The following is a 15196-nucleotide window of genomic DNA, read 5'->3' on the forward strand; positions in this document are numbered from 1 at the left end:
TACTGTTGGATAAAAATTTTCGTGCCAGGTCCCTGTGCTCGTGTCTCCCATCATGTATAGAGTCTGTACATATCGATAAGGAGTGTCACCTGTCACACGTTAGCCTATCTGGTCAATCTCGAGTGTGATCACCATGTTGGTAAACATATCGAACACACCACACACCGGTGATGCCGTTCGGGCTGCCCTTAGATACACATTCTCTATGGGACCCCTGTAGTCAGGACAGTCCCCAATGCCTGATAATCGGGGTTTTGTTTTAATGAAACAATACTGTACCTCCTTCACTCTAGCGCCAGGCGCGCTCGTGTTTATCGGCGCCGAGCACTATAAACTGTCATCATCGGGCACTTACGGAATTACGACTCGTGTCAAGATATGGCCATAATGCTATTTCATAGTGATACTTCAAAATATGGTCTTGTAGGCTTTTAAAGATGATGGCTGACCCGAAATGGACGAGTTCGATATGAAAGTGTAAGTCACATGATGAACATTTGTTACAAACAGTAATTAATCATCGACTTTCGACATACATTGTGTATCAAAAATAATACCTAAGCACAAAGGATAATATAACACTGGTAAGTTTGAACCTTGCTATAGATAACAGCAAGTCTTGGTAACACGAAGACAAATAATAATGAAATGATGGCATCTCATGAAGCAATCATTGCAGCATGAATCTTCCATGAAACTACGTGTATACTAAAGTCTCCATATCGACACTTCTGTTAGTAAAACACAAAATAGGGGGAAAGCGTTTGTGTTGATAGAACAGATATAAAATCGTATCTCCTTGGGAAGAATCAGCAATCTTCGAAATTATTAAACGCAGATTGTAGGAAACGTCTCCGAAAATCCGCCGCTGGGAATCAAGGGTAAGGCCCAATATACCGGTACAAGGTGGCACTGACACAGTTGTCATTGTCTGCAGTTCGATTGAACATGGTTAAAATGCTATCTTGGATTTTTTCTTAATATTTCCGAATATATTTGTATATATTCCTAGGGTACATGCATATGATTTGATTTTTATATATTTTACAATAGTGAATATTTGTCAATATCCGAAATACGTGACAACATGATCTGATTGTATACTGAGAATTGATCCTGATCCTGGTCAGTAAACTTGTGAGGTCACATATATAGAGGATTGTAAGGGACCACAAGGAAACTGTTATTTAAATTGGATTGAACGTATAATTATACAGCCATTCCTACAATGTGTTGTGGAGGGGCGCGTCCTGGACTCGGTACAGCATGCCATGGCGTCAATACAAGCTGTAACCGACGTTATTCTCTTCAATCAGTATCATCCATTCTTGTATAAGTGACCATACTTTACAGAACCACAATTAACATTAATTTTAAACGCCGACAACTTATTCAAGCAATATTTTGTAGTTCCATTCAGAGTCTATCTTTTTATTAGAATTTTATATGATTATCCAATGAAACATTTCTTTGTATTGAGATCCTGAAAGCAATCGGTGTCCGGTAAAACAACATCTTCTGGTAGATGAGCAACTATGATACGAGTCACACCAAATTGTACCTCGAGAAAAGTGTCCGGTATTATGTGAATTTCACCTATAGTAGTTGGCGATGTTCAGTAGAAATACATCGAAACATTGGCGCTAATCAATTATGACGTCACATATCTGTGACGTCACAATGAAGCATCATCACAGCTCTAAGCAACAGTCAGGCGAAAACAAGACTTTGGAAGGCTAGGATGTGGCTGTAGTTACAGGGACAAGGTGGTGTGGTTACGTCCGAAACCGAATTTATAACCGGCGCCATGAAGCGCACAGCATATCAACATCATGTCGTGGAAGATTTTGGACTGTTTTATCCTTCATATATGTGTCCTGAGCCAGTTCTCTGTATTAAAGCCACTGGAAAACTGCCTCGTATTCGGATTAAAGGACCCAGAGAATGTGAATCAAAAGCGGCTAAAGATATAATAACACCACCTTCAGAGCCTGTCAACTACCCAGCCAAAGAAATCTTTACACCACAGCCTACAATCGATCTAAAAGACGACGAACTCGGTATCATCTCTGTCACCGATTTAGATAACTCTGTTTCAAAATGGAATTTCCTATCCAGCGCGGAATGGAAGGCAGAACTGGACCGCACTCCGATCGGTCCATGTCAACCCATCCCGGATGATCCTACATCGTGGGTTTACATGTCTATGAAAGAGATAGAAGATAAGTTCTGGAAGGAAACGCTGGATTTTGATGATTATCAGCCGGTTATTGACGTTTTACAAGACAGTCTGGAGGGACGGACGGGCATGATGGAACCTCAAAGGGCTGTGTTTCTGCTAGACACCAACCACGTGCCTCTTGGAGTCAGCAAAGTTCTACTGGAGAAACTCCACCAATTCTACTTGGATAGTGAGGTAATGAAAAGGATACATAAAAGTGCAATATCTCCCAGGGTACTGTATGTACATTACGGCCCCTACTTTTCACCTCTGTAAACGGCCCACGGGAATTTCAAGATTTTTGAAAAACGTATTTCGGACAAAACCAAATTCTTTGATACATATTTCAAGTTTCCTTTTGTATCATTTACCTATAAACGACTGCTATTTCTGACAGAATATAATTTGATAATTTAATATTGAACCAAAAGGACACACTGGATTTACTGTACTTGTGAGTAAATAGGCACGTGGATTCTTTTGAGGACACACTAGATTTACTTGTAAGTAAATAGGCACGATTTGCATTTTGCGTTTCAATAACAATCACTGTGACGTCATGTAGAAAGGGGGCTCCAATGATCCGACGAACGTAATCTTTATCAGGCAGAAGCTTAGTGCTATCGCTCTTTATTTGCAAGCGCTCAAGCACAGGTGTTCGTTTCTAATATAAGTATAAGTATAATACTGGGTCAAGGTCTATAACTCGGCCGGCCATATAACACTACCCAATTTCAGAAAAAGTATGATTATTATCCAACCGTATAGGATATAATAATAGAAATACTCTCAATCGACAGCCAGATAATTTATCTTTAATTTGGTATATGATACAATATATATCATGCCGTATAAATGTCACTAGGTATCCAGAAACATCGGAAAACAGCCAGATTTCAACTGGTCGGACACTGTGGTGTCCTCCGATGAACACGCCAGGGCTCTAATGGGTAGTTCAAAAACCACTGCATGTCAACACTTCAGCTTCATAGGAATTAAAGTTTGGTAAACAACAAACTTACCGGTATGTTAGTGTTTATCTATGTACCATCCATTTGCGCAATACAGCCTTTTGAAATTTCCGATTGAAAAAATGTGTGTCTCTAGCCGTCATGTTGATATGTGTGTAGTACATTTGTTTTCTCGGCGTTGATTGGTCAATTAATTTTCGAGAGCCAATCAACGCCGACAAAACAAATCTACTGCACACATACTTACATGGCGGCTAGAGACATAAATTTTTTTCAATCGGAAATTTCAAAGGGCTACGTTAGGCAAATGGATGGTATTTATCCAGGGATTTACTAACCGGTAAGTTTGTTTTCTACCAAACTTTCATTCTTATGACGCTGAAGTGTTGACATGCAGTGGTTTTTGAGCTACCCATTAGAGCCCTGGCGTGTTCATCGGAGGACACCACAGTGTCCGACCAGTTGAAATCTGGCTGTTTTCCGATGTTTTTGGATACCTAGTGACATTTATACGGCATGATATATATTGTATCATATACCAAAATAAAGATAAATTATCTGGCTGTCGATTGAGAGTATTCCTATTATTATATCCTATACGGTTGGTTAATAATCATACTTTTTCTGAAATTGGGTAGTGTTATATGGCCGGCCGAGTTATAGACCTTGACCCAGTATTATACTTATACTTATATTAGAAACGAACACCTGTGGCTCAAGTAATTTGGACCATCTTCCAATATGATCAGCTGACCAAAAACGGAATATCTGTTACGGAAATGAAATTTGTTTCTTCTCAAATAAGGGTTTGGGGACAAGGATAGAGTGCGTATATATGAATAAAAAATACACGGAAAATTCGGTTCCGTTATTTCCATAAATTGCACTTTTTAACATTGCATAATGAATGGTTACTGAAATATATGGCTGCACCCTTTAAGGCCTTGCCTTCAGTCATATTATATAAGATTGATATCTGATGATACAGCAGAATAAAACTAATTGTTATTCCTAAACCATATACGATTTCCGGATCTCAACTTTTTTGAACTTTTAACACTAAATCTCTATTATGCGGTATTCATTTTGGGAGACTTAAAGCTGACAATGCAAATTAAAATTATTAAAATGATTTTTTTTTAAATAAGTGTACTCGAATTTCAAGAATCGTTTATGAGACATTCCCCGGTTGAGGACAGCCATTTTTGTTTTACATTCCGACGACTCACCGACCCCTATATAAAGCGCGTGAATCGACACACGTGCGCTCATTCATGTACATATACACCTAGCAGTCCACAGTATATATCACCTACAAATAGGTAAACAAAACCCTCACCTGTAAAACGATATGGGACTTGTTTTAGCAAGAAAACATGTCAACTCCTCTAAGTTGTCATTTAGATGTTTCTCAAAATAAAATTTCAACGCAAGTGAATAGAAATCCATAAAATAATCCGTCCACATATCTCCACGTAGGTGACCGCCTTATATCCCTACGGCCCAATAGTCCGAAGGCCCGTTAGTCCGAAGGCCCATTAGTCCTAAGGCCCGTTAGTCCGAAGGCCCAATAGTCCGAAGGCCCGTTAGTCCGAAAACAGATAATATAACTGGAATTTATGTGCGAACATTTTTCGAAATGAAACAAACGTTTATTACAGTTTTCCAAGCAAAAGTGCTAAGGTCTACTTACTATATATAATTACATGTATGTGACTCTATATATTTGATACGAAAAATGATAATAAACAACGAAATGTTGCGAATTTTAAAAAAAAGAGCATAATCTTAAAATACGTGAACGGATATGATATTAAAGAGTATATGCATTTCATATGTACAGTGCAATCCGGTTTAAAATCTCCCCATAAAAAAATATCATTATGCGGGCCATTTCCGTCATAAAGGGTATAATAAACAAGTCAAAGAAAGGGGAAGGAAACGCAAAAACAAGTCGTTAAATACATGTACATATTGTACAATATAACGACGTTTACAGGTATAATAAAGGTCATTTTTCGGTAAGATTTGATTATATAATTCATTTATTCATGGAGCAACTTAATTCTAATGCAATCAAATTACAGTGTACATAAGGCTTACAATAGGAAATCTTAAAGCTTGTATGTTTTTAAGATAATTCATCGAACGTATGCTTGTGAGATATCTTATTAATGATTAACTTGAATAGATATTTTATGTTATGGAGATTAACACAAAAATCTTAGTGTACTCTAAATAAACCGCGAAGCGGTTTATGATGAGAGTACACTCAGATTCTAATGTTATATCTCCATAACATAAAAAATTATTCAAATTAATCCGTATAATTCAATTTACTTAAGATAATCTCTTCAATACTCAAAATTTATTTTGGGACTCTTTTGTCTATGAAATCATTACGCCGTCATCTCAGCCAATCAGAAGCAACGTCACAAACGGCGACGCCATTTTTTTCCTTTATGGGCTGATAAAGTGAATTTTCAAGCCAATGAAAATGCTCGTAACAAGCAAAATTTAATTATTGAAATATAACATATTAACTTTTTTATTATAATTTTTTTTTCTTTTGATGTAATTTTGACCTTGCAATGCTCCATGAAGAAACTTAGAAATTGTCAGATCAGCACTGCAAAAAAATGTTTCGTGAAAATGCAACTGTACGTTAATTATAACAACTATATAACTTGCAATATTTACTAATTTTCGGACTAACGGGCCTTCGGACTATTGGGCCTTCGGACTAAAGGGCCTTAGGACTATTGGACCTTCGGACTAACGGGCCTTCGGAGTATTAGGCCGTAGGGATATAAGGGTGTCACCCTCCACGTATATCATCGTACTCGATGCAGACCCTATACACCTGACTATAGTACCTGACCCGAAAGAGCGACAACTATCAAGGACACACACGTGTCGATGTACATGCACGTGTAAAACCTAGTGTATATTGAAGTGTTTTATTAGTTCGTATTGGACATATGTTGGGATATAGCTGACAACACATTCATCTATTACTTCAATGAAATATTGTCAGGTGAGTGCAGTGTTTATTTTCAATTTGACATTGTTATTTGCAATATCGGGGCATGTGTATCTGAGACAAGACATGTTTAGAATGACACACGTTTGTCAAGTGTCCCGTGCTCTATATAGGGGGTTGGCCAGTGAAGGTTACTAAGCAGAGCAAAAGAAAAATGGCTGCCACTTCCTTAGATACCGCACTGTCATAACTAGGGGATGTCTCAGAAAAAATTTTCGAAAAAAATATTTCGTTATCTTTTTTTTTTAATTTCAAATGCATGTTTTTAACTTGCATTGTCAGCTTTTTAATTAACCATTGTTTTTATTTGTGTTTTCCAGTTGTATGATTTTGCAGAAGAACTCGAAACCATTGGAGCCAAATATGTGACAAAGAAAACCATACAAGAGTAAGATCATATGCTATACATTCGTAGTACAGCGATACACGAGGTATTTATTGCGTTAGCGCGCAATAATTGATATCGTTCACACGCAATACGACTGCGTTCATTTACAATACATCTATTGCGTATATTGCGTTCATTTAAGGAATATGTTTTTATTTTGTTGAGGTTATGAGGGTGTAATTATAATGGAGCACGTGTTAATTATGTAACCCCGGCGAAGTCGGTTTACATAAAATTTACACGTGTAATAATTATTTTGTTCGCACGCAATACTATTGCGTTCATATGAAGTTTGTTTTGTGTTTGCATGCAATAGTAATATTGCGATGCACGTTGAAGTGTCGCGTTCAATACGTAATTGTATTGCGTTAGCATACAACAACTTTATTTTTTTATTTTTCATGTTTCCCCACCACCATAGTTTTGTGTGTAAATGAAGATTTAAAATACTTTGATTCCCCTTTAGTTATCATTTTTGTGTCGCTTGCAACGCAAGGGCGACACTTAGGTATCACTATGTCGGTGTCGTCGGTGTCGGCGTCCGTGAAACGGTTTTCTTGCGATAACTTCATCATTTATTGTCCGATTTCAATTAAATTTGGTATATTGCTTAATATCAATTAGATCTCATATGAGTTCGATAATGGTCAAAATCCGTATATATTTGCAAGAATTACGGGACTTTAAAATCGTCAAAACAGATAAATCCATGGTTTCCGTTCGATAACTTTAGTATAAAATTTATAGTCCAATTTCAACGAAATCTTATAAATTGCTTTATATCATGGTCAAAATATGTCAATATTTGCAAGAGGTACGGGACTTTTTTGTGATACTGTGCAGGGTCGACATCCACTTCCGTGGAATTCTTGTTTATCGGAACTCGTCGTTCAAGATCGTGAAGGTGTTTCGATTGCAGTGCATTCCCGCCAATATTGCAACCGCGCTCTCTTCGTGACAACTGACACACGCGTGTTACAATCCGTGCGTTCCATTTGCGAATTCCAAATGCCACAGCCAAATGGAACGCGTTTGGATTTGTCCATGATGGCGGCACCCATATGAAAGATACGCTTTGAATATAAAAGCCAAGAATTTTCGCTTTTAACAGTAAAATTGATATAAAAAAAATACTTAAATAGTTTCGGCATTCATTGAAATAAATAATTCGTGTAATTTTTGCGAATATACATATCCCTTGTCTTGTTTTCAACAAAGAAATCATTTCGATCACAAATGAAAAATCTCGAGTTCGCCATCTTGGATCCAAGTGTGTACCGGTACAGATCTGCTGGTACGGCGCGTTCGATACAGCTGGTACGAATCTGCAAATGGAACGCACGGAAAATCTTTATATACCGATATTGATTTAATGTCAGCGCAAACTATTATACCATTATTTCTAAGGCGTTTCATTGGATGTTGACAGGTGTTTGTGCAGTTCCGACTCGGAGAGTGAATTAGCCGCGGACATTCTGGAGGACGAACGACTACCCAGTTTTGTACGGCCGGTGGAGGAGGGAGGTACCAGAGTCCTAGGGCAGACGTAATCAAACATACTCTGATAGAACAGTCATACCGTATAAAACGTATTAGAAAAAGTATAAAACAATGAACATTTAAAAACTAGCAGAAACAGTTAGAAAATACTTATCATGGTAGTTGTACGGTTCCAAAATACTTACATTTGTTCCACAAATATAGGATGGTGTCAATTCGTAGTAGAAATTTGTAATTTGGTGATCTTACATTTTGGGACATCTTGTATATTACTTATCATAAAACTTGATAATGAAAGCAGTCTGGAAATGTCTAACGCGGGTATATTGTTAATGCAGTTCTGCAGTGTTATATATTATTATATAATGCACATATAATGAACATTAAAATGCACATGTATATTTGTATATATAATCACACTATATTCGAGTTTTAAAATTTTCGTTTTTTATTTTTATTCATCTACACATAAATTATACCTATTTATAAAAAAAATAAGTTTTTTTTTTTTTTAAATTCCCGCCTTCCTTGTTGTTATTGAGAATTGAATATGAATGTTTAAACATAGCTATGATGTCAGTGTTTGCTGTGATTAGTACTTTAATTAGACTATTGTCCAACTACGGGCTGTAGATTGGTACACCCTTCACTGTGCATTGCTTTATCTAAACCCGCAGATTAGTTTCCTTTCAGGGTCGAATACCCTATGTAACTTTATCATTTTTTCCTTTTAATTTCTTTTTATTATTCAATTAAGCATTGGTTGTCATATTTTTGACATGCATTGGTGTGTAACATACATTTGGTGTTCTACATGTAGCATAGTCAATGGTGCGCGTTAGATGTTGATAGATATATGTGACGGCGACGGCGAAAATGGGGTCAGATGAGGAAAATTGACAAATTGAGTTTTATACATTTTTTGCAAGCTTACATTATAAATCATGTAAATCCAAAAAAATAGGTCTCTATGTGGTACGGTTATGGAGAAAAATTTGTTTGTTTACCTGTATCACTTCACTGAACACAGAAAACACAAAAGTCAAATAACGTCATAAAAGTATAATATTTGCAACACATAACAAAAGGGATATATTGACATGTCAATACTTTTGAATAACAACATATATTTCAAAACCAAACAAATATTTTATGTTATCCCTTCTTAATTACGAAAAATAAATTGTCCATATCATTTTAAAACGTCGTTACACGTACAAATGAATATACATCAAAGGGAGATAATCTAATGTCAAAATTTTTGAAAGAATTCAAAATCTAAATATTAACTCCAAAGCCATAAATATTGAAATGGTCACACTTCTTAAATGTTTGATAGATCATGAAGCTAGTAAAATAATAACATTCAGTAAAATATTGGAATAATTACTGAGAATTGGTAGAAATAGGCTGGAAAAATCAGGTAAAAATGGAAAAGGAAGAGGGAGGGGGCCGTTTAAAATCACACCGATTTATATATATACATGTAAAATTTATATGCACACAGCCTTACTTCACTTCCCTACATCGGTACTAATTTTGTGTCTAATATATTAGTAATATTGATCCTCAATTACTTTTAATTTCCAACTTTAAAATCAGTCTAAGTTTAATAGTACTAGTATATCCACTAGGAATAGATAAAAATTGGGAGACAGCCAATAAAAAACAAACAGTGAAGGCTACTTAGTGTTAATAATCGGTTGTAAAATCACATTCAATGATCGGTTTAGGACAACCTACTAATTATCAATTTTGAATTTGGATTACATTTATAGAAAACTTTTTTTATATTTATGTATTCAACCTTTTATTTTCTCTGAAGAATTTTAGAAAGATATCTTGTGGCAACGGTTCAACGAAGTGTTTTTTTTAATTCAAATTATTGTTTATCTAACATGTCTAAGACATTTTGAGAAAATTTGTTTTACACCAATATACAAATAATAAAGGTTCAGAACAATATAAAATAAGCACAAGTTATCTCCCATTTTAATAATTGATTATTGAATTTCATAATCGATAGTCTTTAGGAAAATCATAATCGATCGATCATCAATTAAAAACAATAATCAGTCCAACACTAGGTGGTAGAATCAAAGGTCATGTGTATATATACATATACATTTAAAGACAAAGTTCTGTTGTCAAAAGGAATATCCGCTCACAAATTCCTACATAAAATAAACTTATTTCCATCACTACAGATCTTTTGAAGACAAGACACGCCTTACAAATGTGAACAATGTAATATAGCAGTCATTTTCATCGTAAAAGTAAACCTTTCCGTTTGCATGGAACATTTGGTACTTGGTTGCTTTCTGTCAGATCCATTTCTGACTTTGGTACAGTGGGTTTTGGACAGGTATTGTTTTTTGAACTTTCACTTTTACAAAATTCCCTAATATTGTCATATAAGTACCATTGTCTAGAAGGATCTAGTCCTTTTGACACAATTTCCTCTGGTTCATCTTCTGCAGATGGAAGGACTTCCTTTCTCTTAAGTAGATTGACTGACACTGGAAGTGAGTCACCGACTTCCTTACACAACACTTCACCTGGCTTTGTAGATTCCACAAGAAAATGGTGGTATTTTGTCAGGTTTTTCAATGGCTTGAAGTATTGTTTCAGGTAACACTTCCAGTCCCTAAAGATGACTGGTTTTTCCTCATCTTGAACCAACTGTGGAATATTGTGTCCACTCCGTGATGAAGTTGTAACTGTGCGAGCAACCTCCTCTAAACTTTCAGCATTACTAGATCTCCAGCGCAATTTCCACACACCAAAATGCCAGTCAGGATCAAACTTTGTATGGCCAGCAATCATCATCGAGTACTGGATACCAACATGAAGACCTGTGTAATACAATAAAACAAAAAATGAGTTCATTGTTCTACAAAAAACTTTAAAAATTACCATTAGAAGGATATTATAGGTACTACTGCTGTACAATATCAATATAAAAAAAAATACTTATAATTAATTGTTGCAAATCTATAATAAGTTCCAAATTTGAATATTTTAATTTGATCTTTTGAGAAACAAAATATTTAAATTGTAGACTGATTGATGACTGAAATAGTAAATCTGAAAGTCAGTGACTAATTTATACATATATTAAACCTCCCCACCCAATCTCAAGGTATTCATGTAGTTCTAATGCTACAAATTAATCAGGTCATGATGTGGTATTGACTTTTAAATCTCAAATGTCTGAAATATGAAATTCCATCATTTTATTGCACAATTTGGTTTATTAAAACAGGAAAATGTCATAATTCTATATATGGAGAAATGAAAATTTTAAGATCAGCATATATACATACAAAATTGTGGTTGAAGTTCAAGCCTAACAAACCTATGAAGGGGACTTACCAACTATCACCCTCCAAAGGGCATACCACAACACAATGTTGTTTTTATTCTGTCCACTGCAGTTGTCAAAATGGATGTTGGCGATCTCTTCTCCATGTCCATGATGATGAAAATAGTGATGGACCATGCTGATAACTGAGTTAGCTCCCTTTCCTACTCCTGAACTTTCAGCCTCATCCACCAAATAGAAAACTTGCTGTCCTGTTGAATAATTACAATGTATTGATCAAGTAAAGGAATACTGTAGTTAATTCCTACCAGTTTCATTGGCAATATCAACAAATGTGTACCACTGGAATCATCACTGTCACTCAATTTTTAATTGAAATCTCATATCATTAAAGGAAATTTTCAATAAAAAGGTGTTTAAGGTAAATGATATACATGTAATTTAAATTACCAATAATTGATTATGTTTGATTTGATTTAATTTGCAAATCATAAAACTGATGTATTTTAAAGATCAATTAATTAATTGGTTTTATGATTATCTTAAGCTTATTAAAGTAAAACTCGGGGGTTAATTACCTGAACCTTCCGAGCAGATTCCAAAGACACTGCATTTCCTTGGTGTCTTAAAGAAGATTGGACCAACTTGTTGAGCATGATGGGGAAAATGACCTTGTTGTGCGAAATCCCAGGAATAGTGGAAAGCACCATCAACTGTACAGGGTGAATTGCCTACAAAGAAATAAAGACAACCGTATACATTTCTACATAACATGAGCATTACTACATCAAGTATATTTGGGTTTTTTTTTATATATAATTAATTTGATAAATACATTTGTTCTTAAAAATCAAATACATTGTACATGTAGTTAAGTTTAATTGAAATCAAATAAGATTTCATTATGAACATTCAGATTTTTTCCCAATTCATGAATAAAAATTTAAAAGTTTTTTATGTAAGAAAAATTGAAAGGCATTTCATGTAATATTATATACCCCAGTATGTATACACGAGTGGTCTTTATCTTAACATTCTAGTCTACTGAAAGCTAGGCTGAAAAGCTGTAATAACAGACTTGGAACCTGTTTAAAATAATAATCTATATAAACTTTGAATAATTCTTATATGCTTTATTTAAAGATGTCTATCTGAAGAATCTATTGCTCAGCAAAAAATGTAAATATTAATTTGTATTTCATTATTATTAATTACCTGTTGTCTTCTCTGCTTCTGACAATAACTTGAACTTTTCTTTACTCTCTGTGCACTGCTTTCTGTATACATCTCTCTGTTGTTTTGCCTGACTTATATCACTTATGAGTACAGTATTCCTCCAAGACTTGTTTCTTTTCATCATCATTTATTGAACCAGTAGCAGATAATTTCAATGAAAAAATTTGGCAAGAGTTACACAAGTCTGTACATGGTTTCATGACTGTGATATATGGGCATAGATCATGCCATACTCTTTGGAAGGTGCGTAGACTCACTCGTCTATAATTCATTTTGCCGGCCAGTGAATCAAACTTTTCAAAAATGTCCATGGCAGTTGTATCCGAGGGAAGAAGAAGCACTTTTTCAGACTTGTAAATTGGTAATCTTCCCGGAATAGGCAATGCATTGTCTCTAGCAAATTTTTACAAGAATGTCTTGATATTCTGTCTGTCTTGTACAGAGAGAGCATTATGCGGAGCTTTTCCAGAATTTCCATGTTTTCGTGGCATCAAACCAACAGTATCTAGTGACTTACTAATTGCCTGTAATTTGTTCTTGCTGATGCCATGAATAAAACAAAATGTAGTTCTACAAACACGGATTCCATTGAAATAAAACTCCTGATATGGTCGCTCTCGTTCCTTTATCTTGTGTTTCTTAGATTGGGTATGACTGCCAGATTTACGATGAGCAAATAGCTCAGCCTTAACAGTAATATCTAGTTCATCATGTGTTAATTGGTGACAATGTTCTCTAAATTCAAATGCCGATTCTAAGTATATTTTTACACTACATGCTTCTCCACCATACACTTTACAGCCACATGTGTCATTACGAAATTTTGCCTGTGCTATATATTCAATAGTGTCACATTCAGTGGGATCTGTTGAAACAAATACAACATCATTATCATCTGATGACTTATCGGACTCGTAATTACACTCGTCTTCACTGGAATCTGACGAAAGTTCTCTGAAAGCATCGGCGCTACCCTCGGATGATGTGTACAGTCTTGAATAATAAAGTTGATCAACAGTCTCTATTTCATCTATAAATGGTTTATCCTGATTCAAAATAATTTCTGCTGGAATGCTACAACAACTATTGTTCGTTGCAGTAGATAGTTGACTCATTTTAATGATTTCGTGCCATGGTACATTAATTCAAACTGTCGAATACGTATAAGCTTACGTACGATACGCGTTTCACAACATCGCGAAGTATAAAGTGATACTACTTTAACTACTCAGTTTGAACGTTCCTTCATTAATATAACATCGTATCTCACCTACCGGGCTTGGTTTTCATTGATCAAGTAATCATCATTGCAGATTACACACTATGACAATTCAGAGAGATGTAAACGTACGTGTTGTTGTCATTACGCCACTAAGAAACTAACTAGAGTGATCTCCCGTAAACACCGGGTGTTTGGTTCGGGTCCGTGCTTCTATAAATATGCGTAAGCTTGTGTCATCTTTGGGATTCCAGTATATTAACAATGCACATTTATTATTTTGAAACAAAACAATTAACTCATAAGCCAATATAATAAGTAACACATTTAATTTAGTGTCGTATTTTATTTAACACATCATGTCTTCACAGCAGTTATCAAGTTTGTCGGCAAGAAGCAAAGATAATTGGATCTGCCAAGGACGTATATGAGAAGGATAAGTCACACTGAGTTTTAGGCAAAGACAGCGCAGGCGCTTTTCACCGTGTCCAACCGTACTTTGGAGATTGCGGTTGAAATAACGCAGAGTTTGCGGTTATGAGCCGGAAAACGGAGGTAAGTCGGAAGAGAAAATGTCATATTTCTCATCAGGAAGCTTTTTTTCAGAAATCTGAAGTGTGCACGGAGAACAGAGATGATATATCCAAAATCGGAAGCGGTAACCTGTTTCTGTATGGCCCCAGTATTTCAAACACCTACGTACAGTGCATAATTTTTGCCACTTTTCGCCAATTGTCAAGTTCATGATCTCATGCTGCTTTACAAATCTAGTCTAGACCAATATCAACTGATTTATATTATAATTTCGAACCCTTGTAAACAGCCTCTCAAAAGATTTTCTAAATCTAATACCGGATGATTGAGAGATACGATTTTGAAAATGTGTCGGTAAAAGTAACGTCATTATTGCGGTTGACATAAAGTAGTTTTTCGTGGTTGCGGAAAATGTAAAGTAAAAAAGTAACGTCATTGATTGTTGCGGTTGGGATAAAGTAGGTTTTATGAGTGCGGATTGTCAGATGAGTCCTAAATGGACGAAATGATACCATCTGGTGCAGCTTATCCCCCTTTTCGACTTACTGCATCGATTACTAAATTATTTATAATTAGGTGCCAGTAAACTGTGTATCTTTTTATATCGTTTTTTAGCAATGATTCAAGTGTTTTTTACATAGTCTATGAATATATGGATTTTAGAATATCAATTAATTTTTCTTTATCGGAGAGATTTTGATTTATATTATAGTTGGCAAGACATCTTACTCTTGCTTGCTGATTTAAAGAACAATGAAA

General features: G+C 35.3%; 1 protein-coding gene and 1 pseudogene across 1 annotated transcript; one reads left to right on the forward strand and one right to left on the reverse strand.

Annotated features, from left to right (window-relative positions):
- Positions 1 to 1689: 1689 nt before the first annotated feature.
- Positions 1690 to 8646, forward strand: LOC138319371 (uncharacterized). Its single transcript, XM_069262463.1, has 3 exons — positions 1690 to 2416; positions 6556 to 6623; positions 8053 to 8646. Exons 1-3 carry the CDS (start codon positions 1808 to 1810, stop codon positions 8171 to 8173), a joined length of 798 nt encoding a protein of 265 aa, XP_069118564.1. The 5' UTR covers positions 1690 to 1807; the 3' UTR covers positions 8174 to 8646.
- Positions 8647 to 9170: 524 nt separating this feature from the next.
- Positions 9171 to 14314, reverse strand: LOC138319370 (uncharacterized; annotated as a pseudogene).
- Positions 14315 to 15196: the final 882 nt, after the last annotated feature.

The sequence above is a fragment of the Argopecten irradians genome, chromosome 3 (assembly GCF_041381155.1).
Source record: "Argopecten irradians isolate NY chromosome 3, Ai_NY, whole genome shotgun sequence".
In the NCBI taxonomy this organism is placed as follows: domain Eukaryota; kingdom Metazoa; phylum Mollusca; class Bivalvia; order Pectinida; family Pectinidae; genus Argopecten; species Argopecten irradians.

Bases quoted from the DNA above. Each gene is read 5' to 3' on its own strand.
- LOC138319371 (XM_069262463.1), top strand. From the start codon at position 1,808: ATGAAGCGCACAGCATATCAACATCATGTCGTGGAAGATTTTGGACTG. The intron at 2,417-6,555 runs GTAATGAAAAGG...TGTGTTTTCCAG, and splicing joins AATTCTACTTGGATAGTGAG to TTGTATGATTTTGCAGAAGA. The intron at 6,624-8,052 runs GTAAGATCATAT...GGATGTTGACAG, and splicing joins ACAAAGAAAACCATACAAGA to GTGTTTGTGCAGTTCCGACT.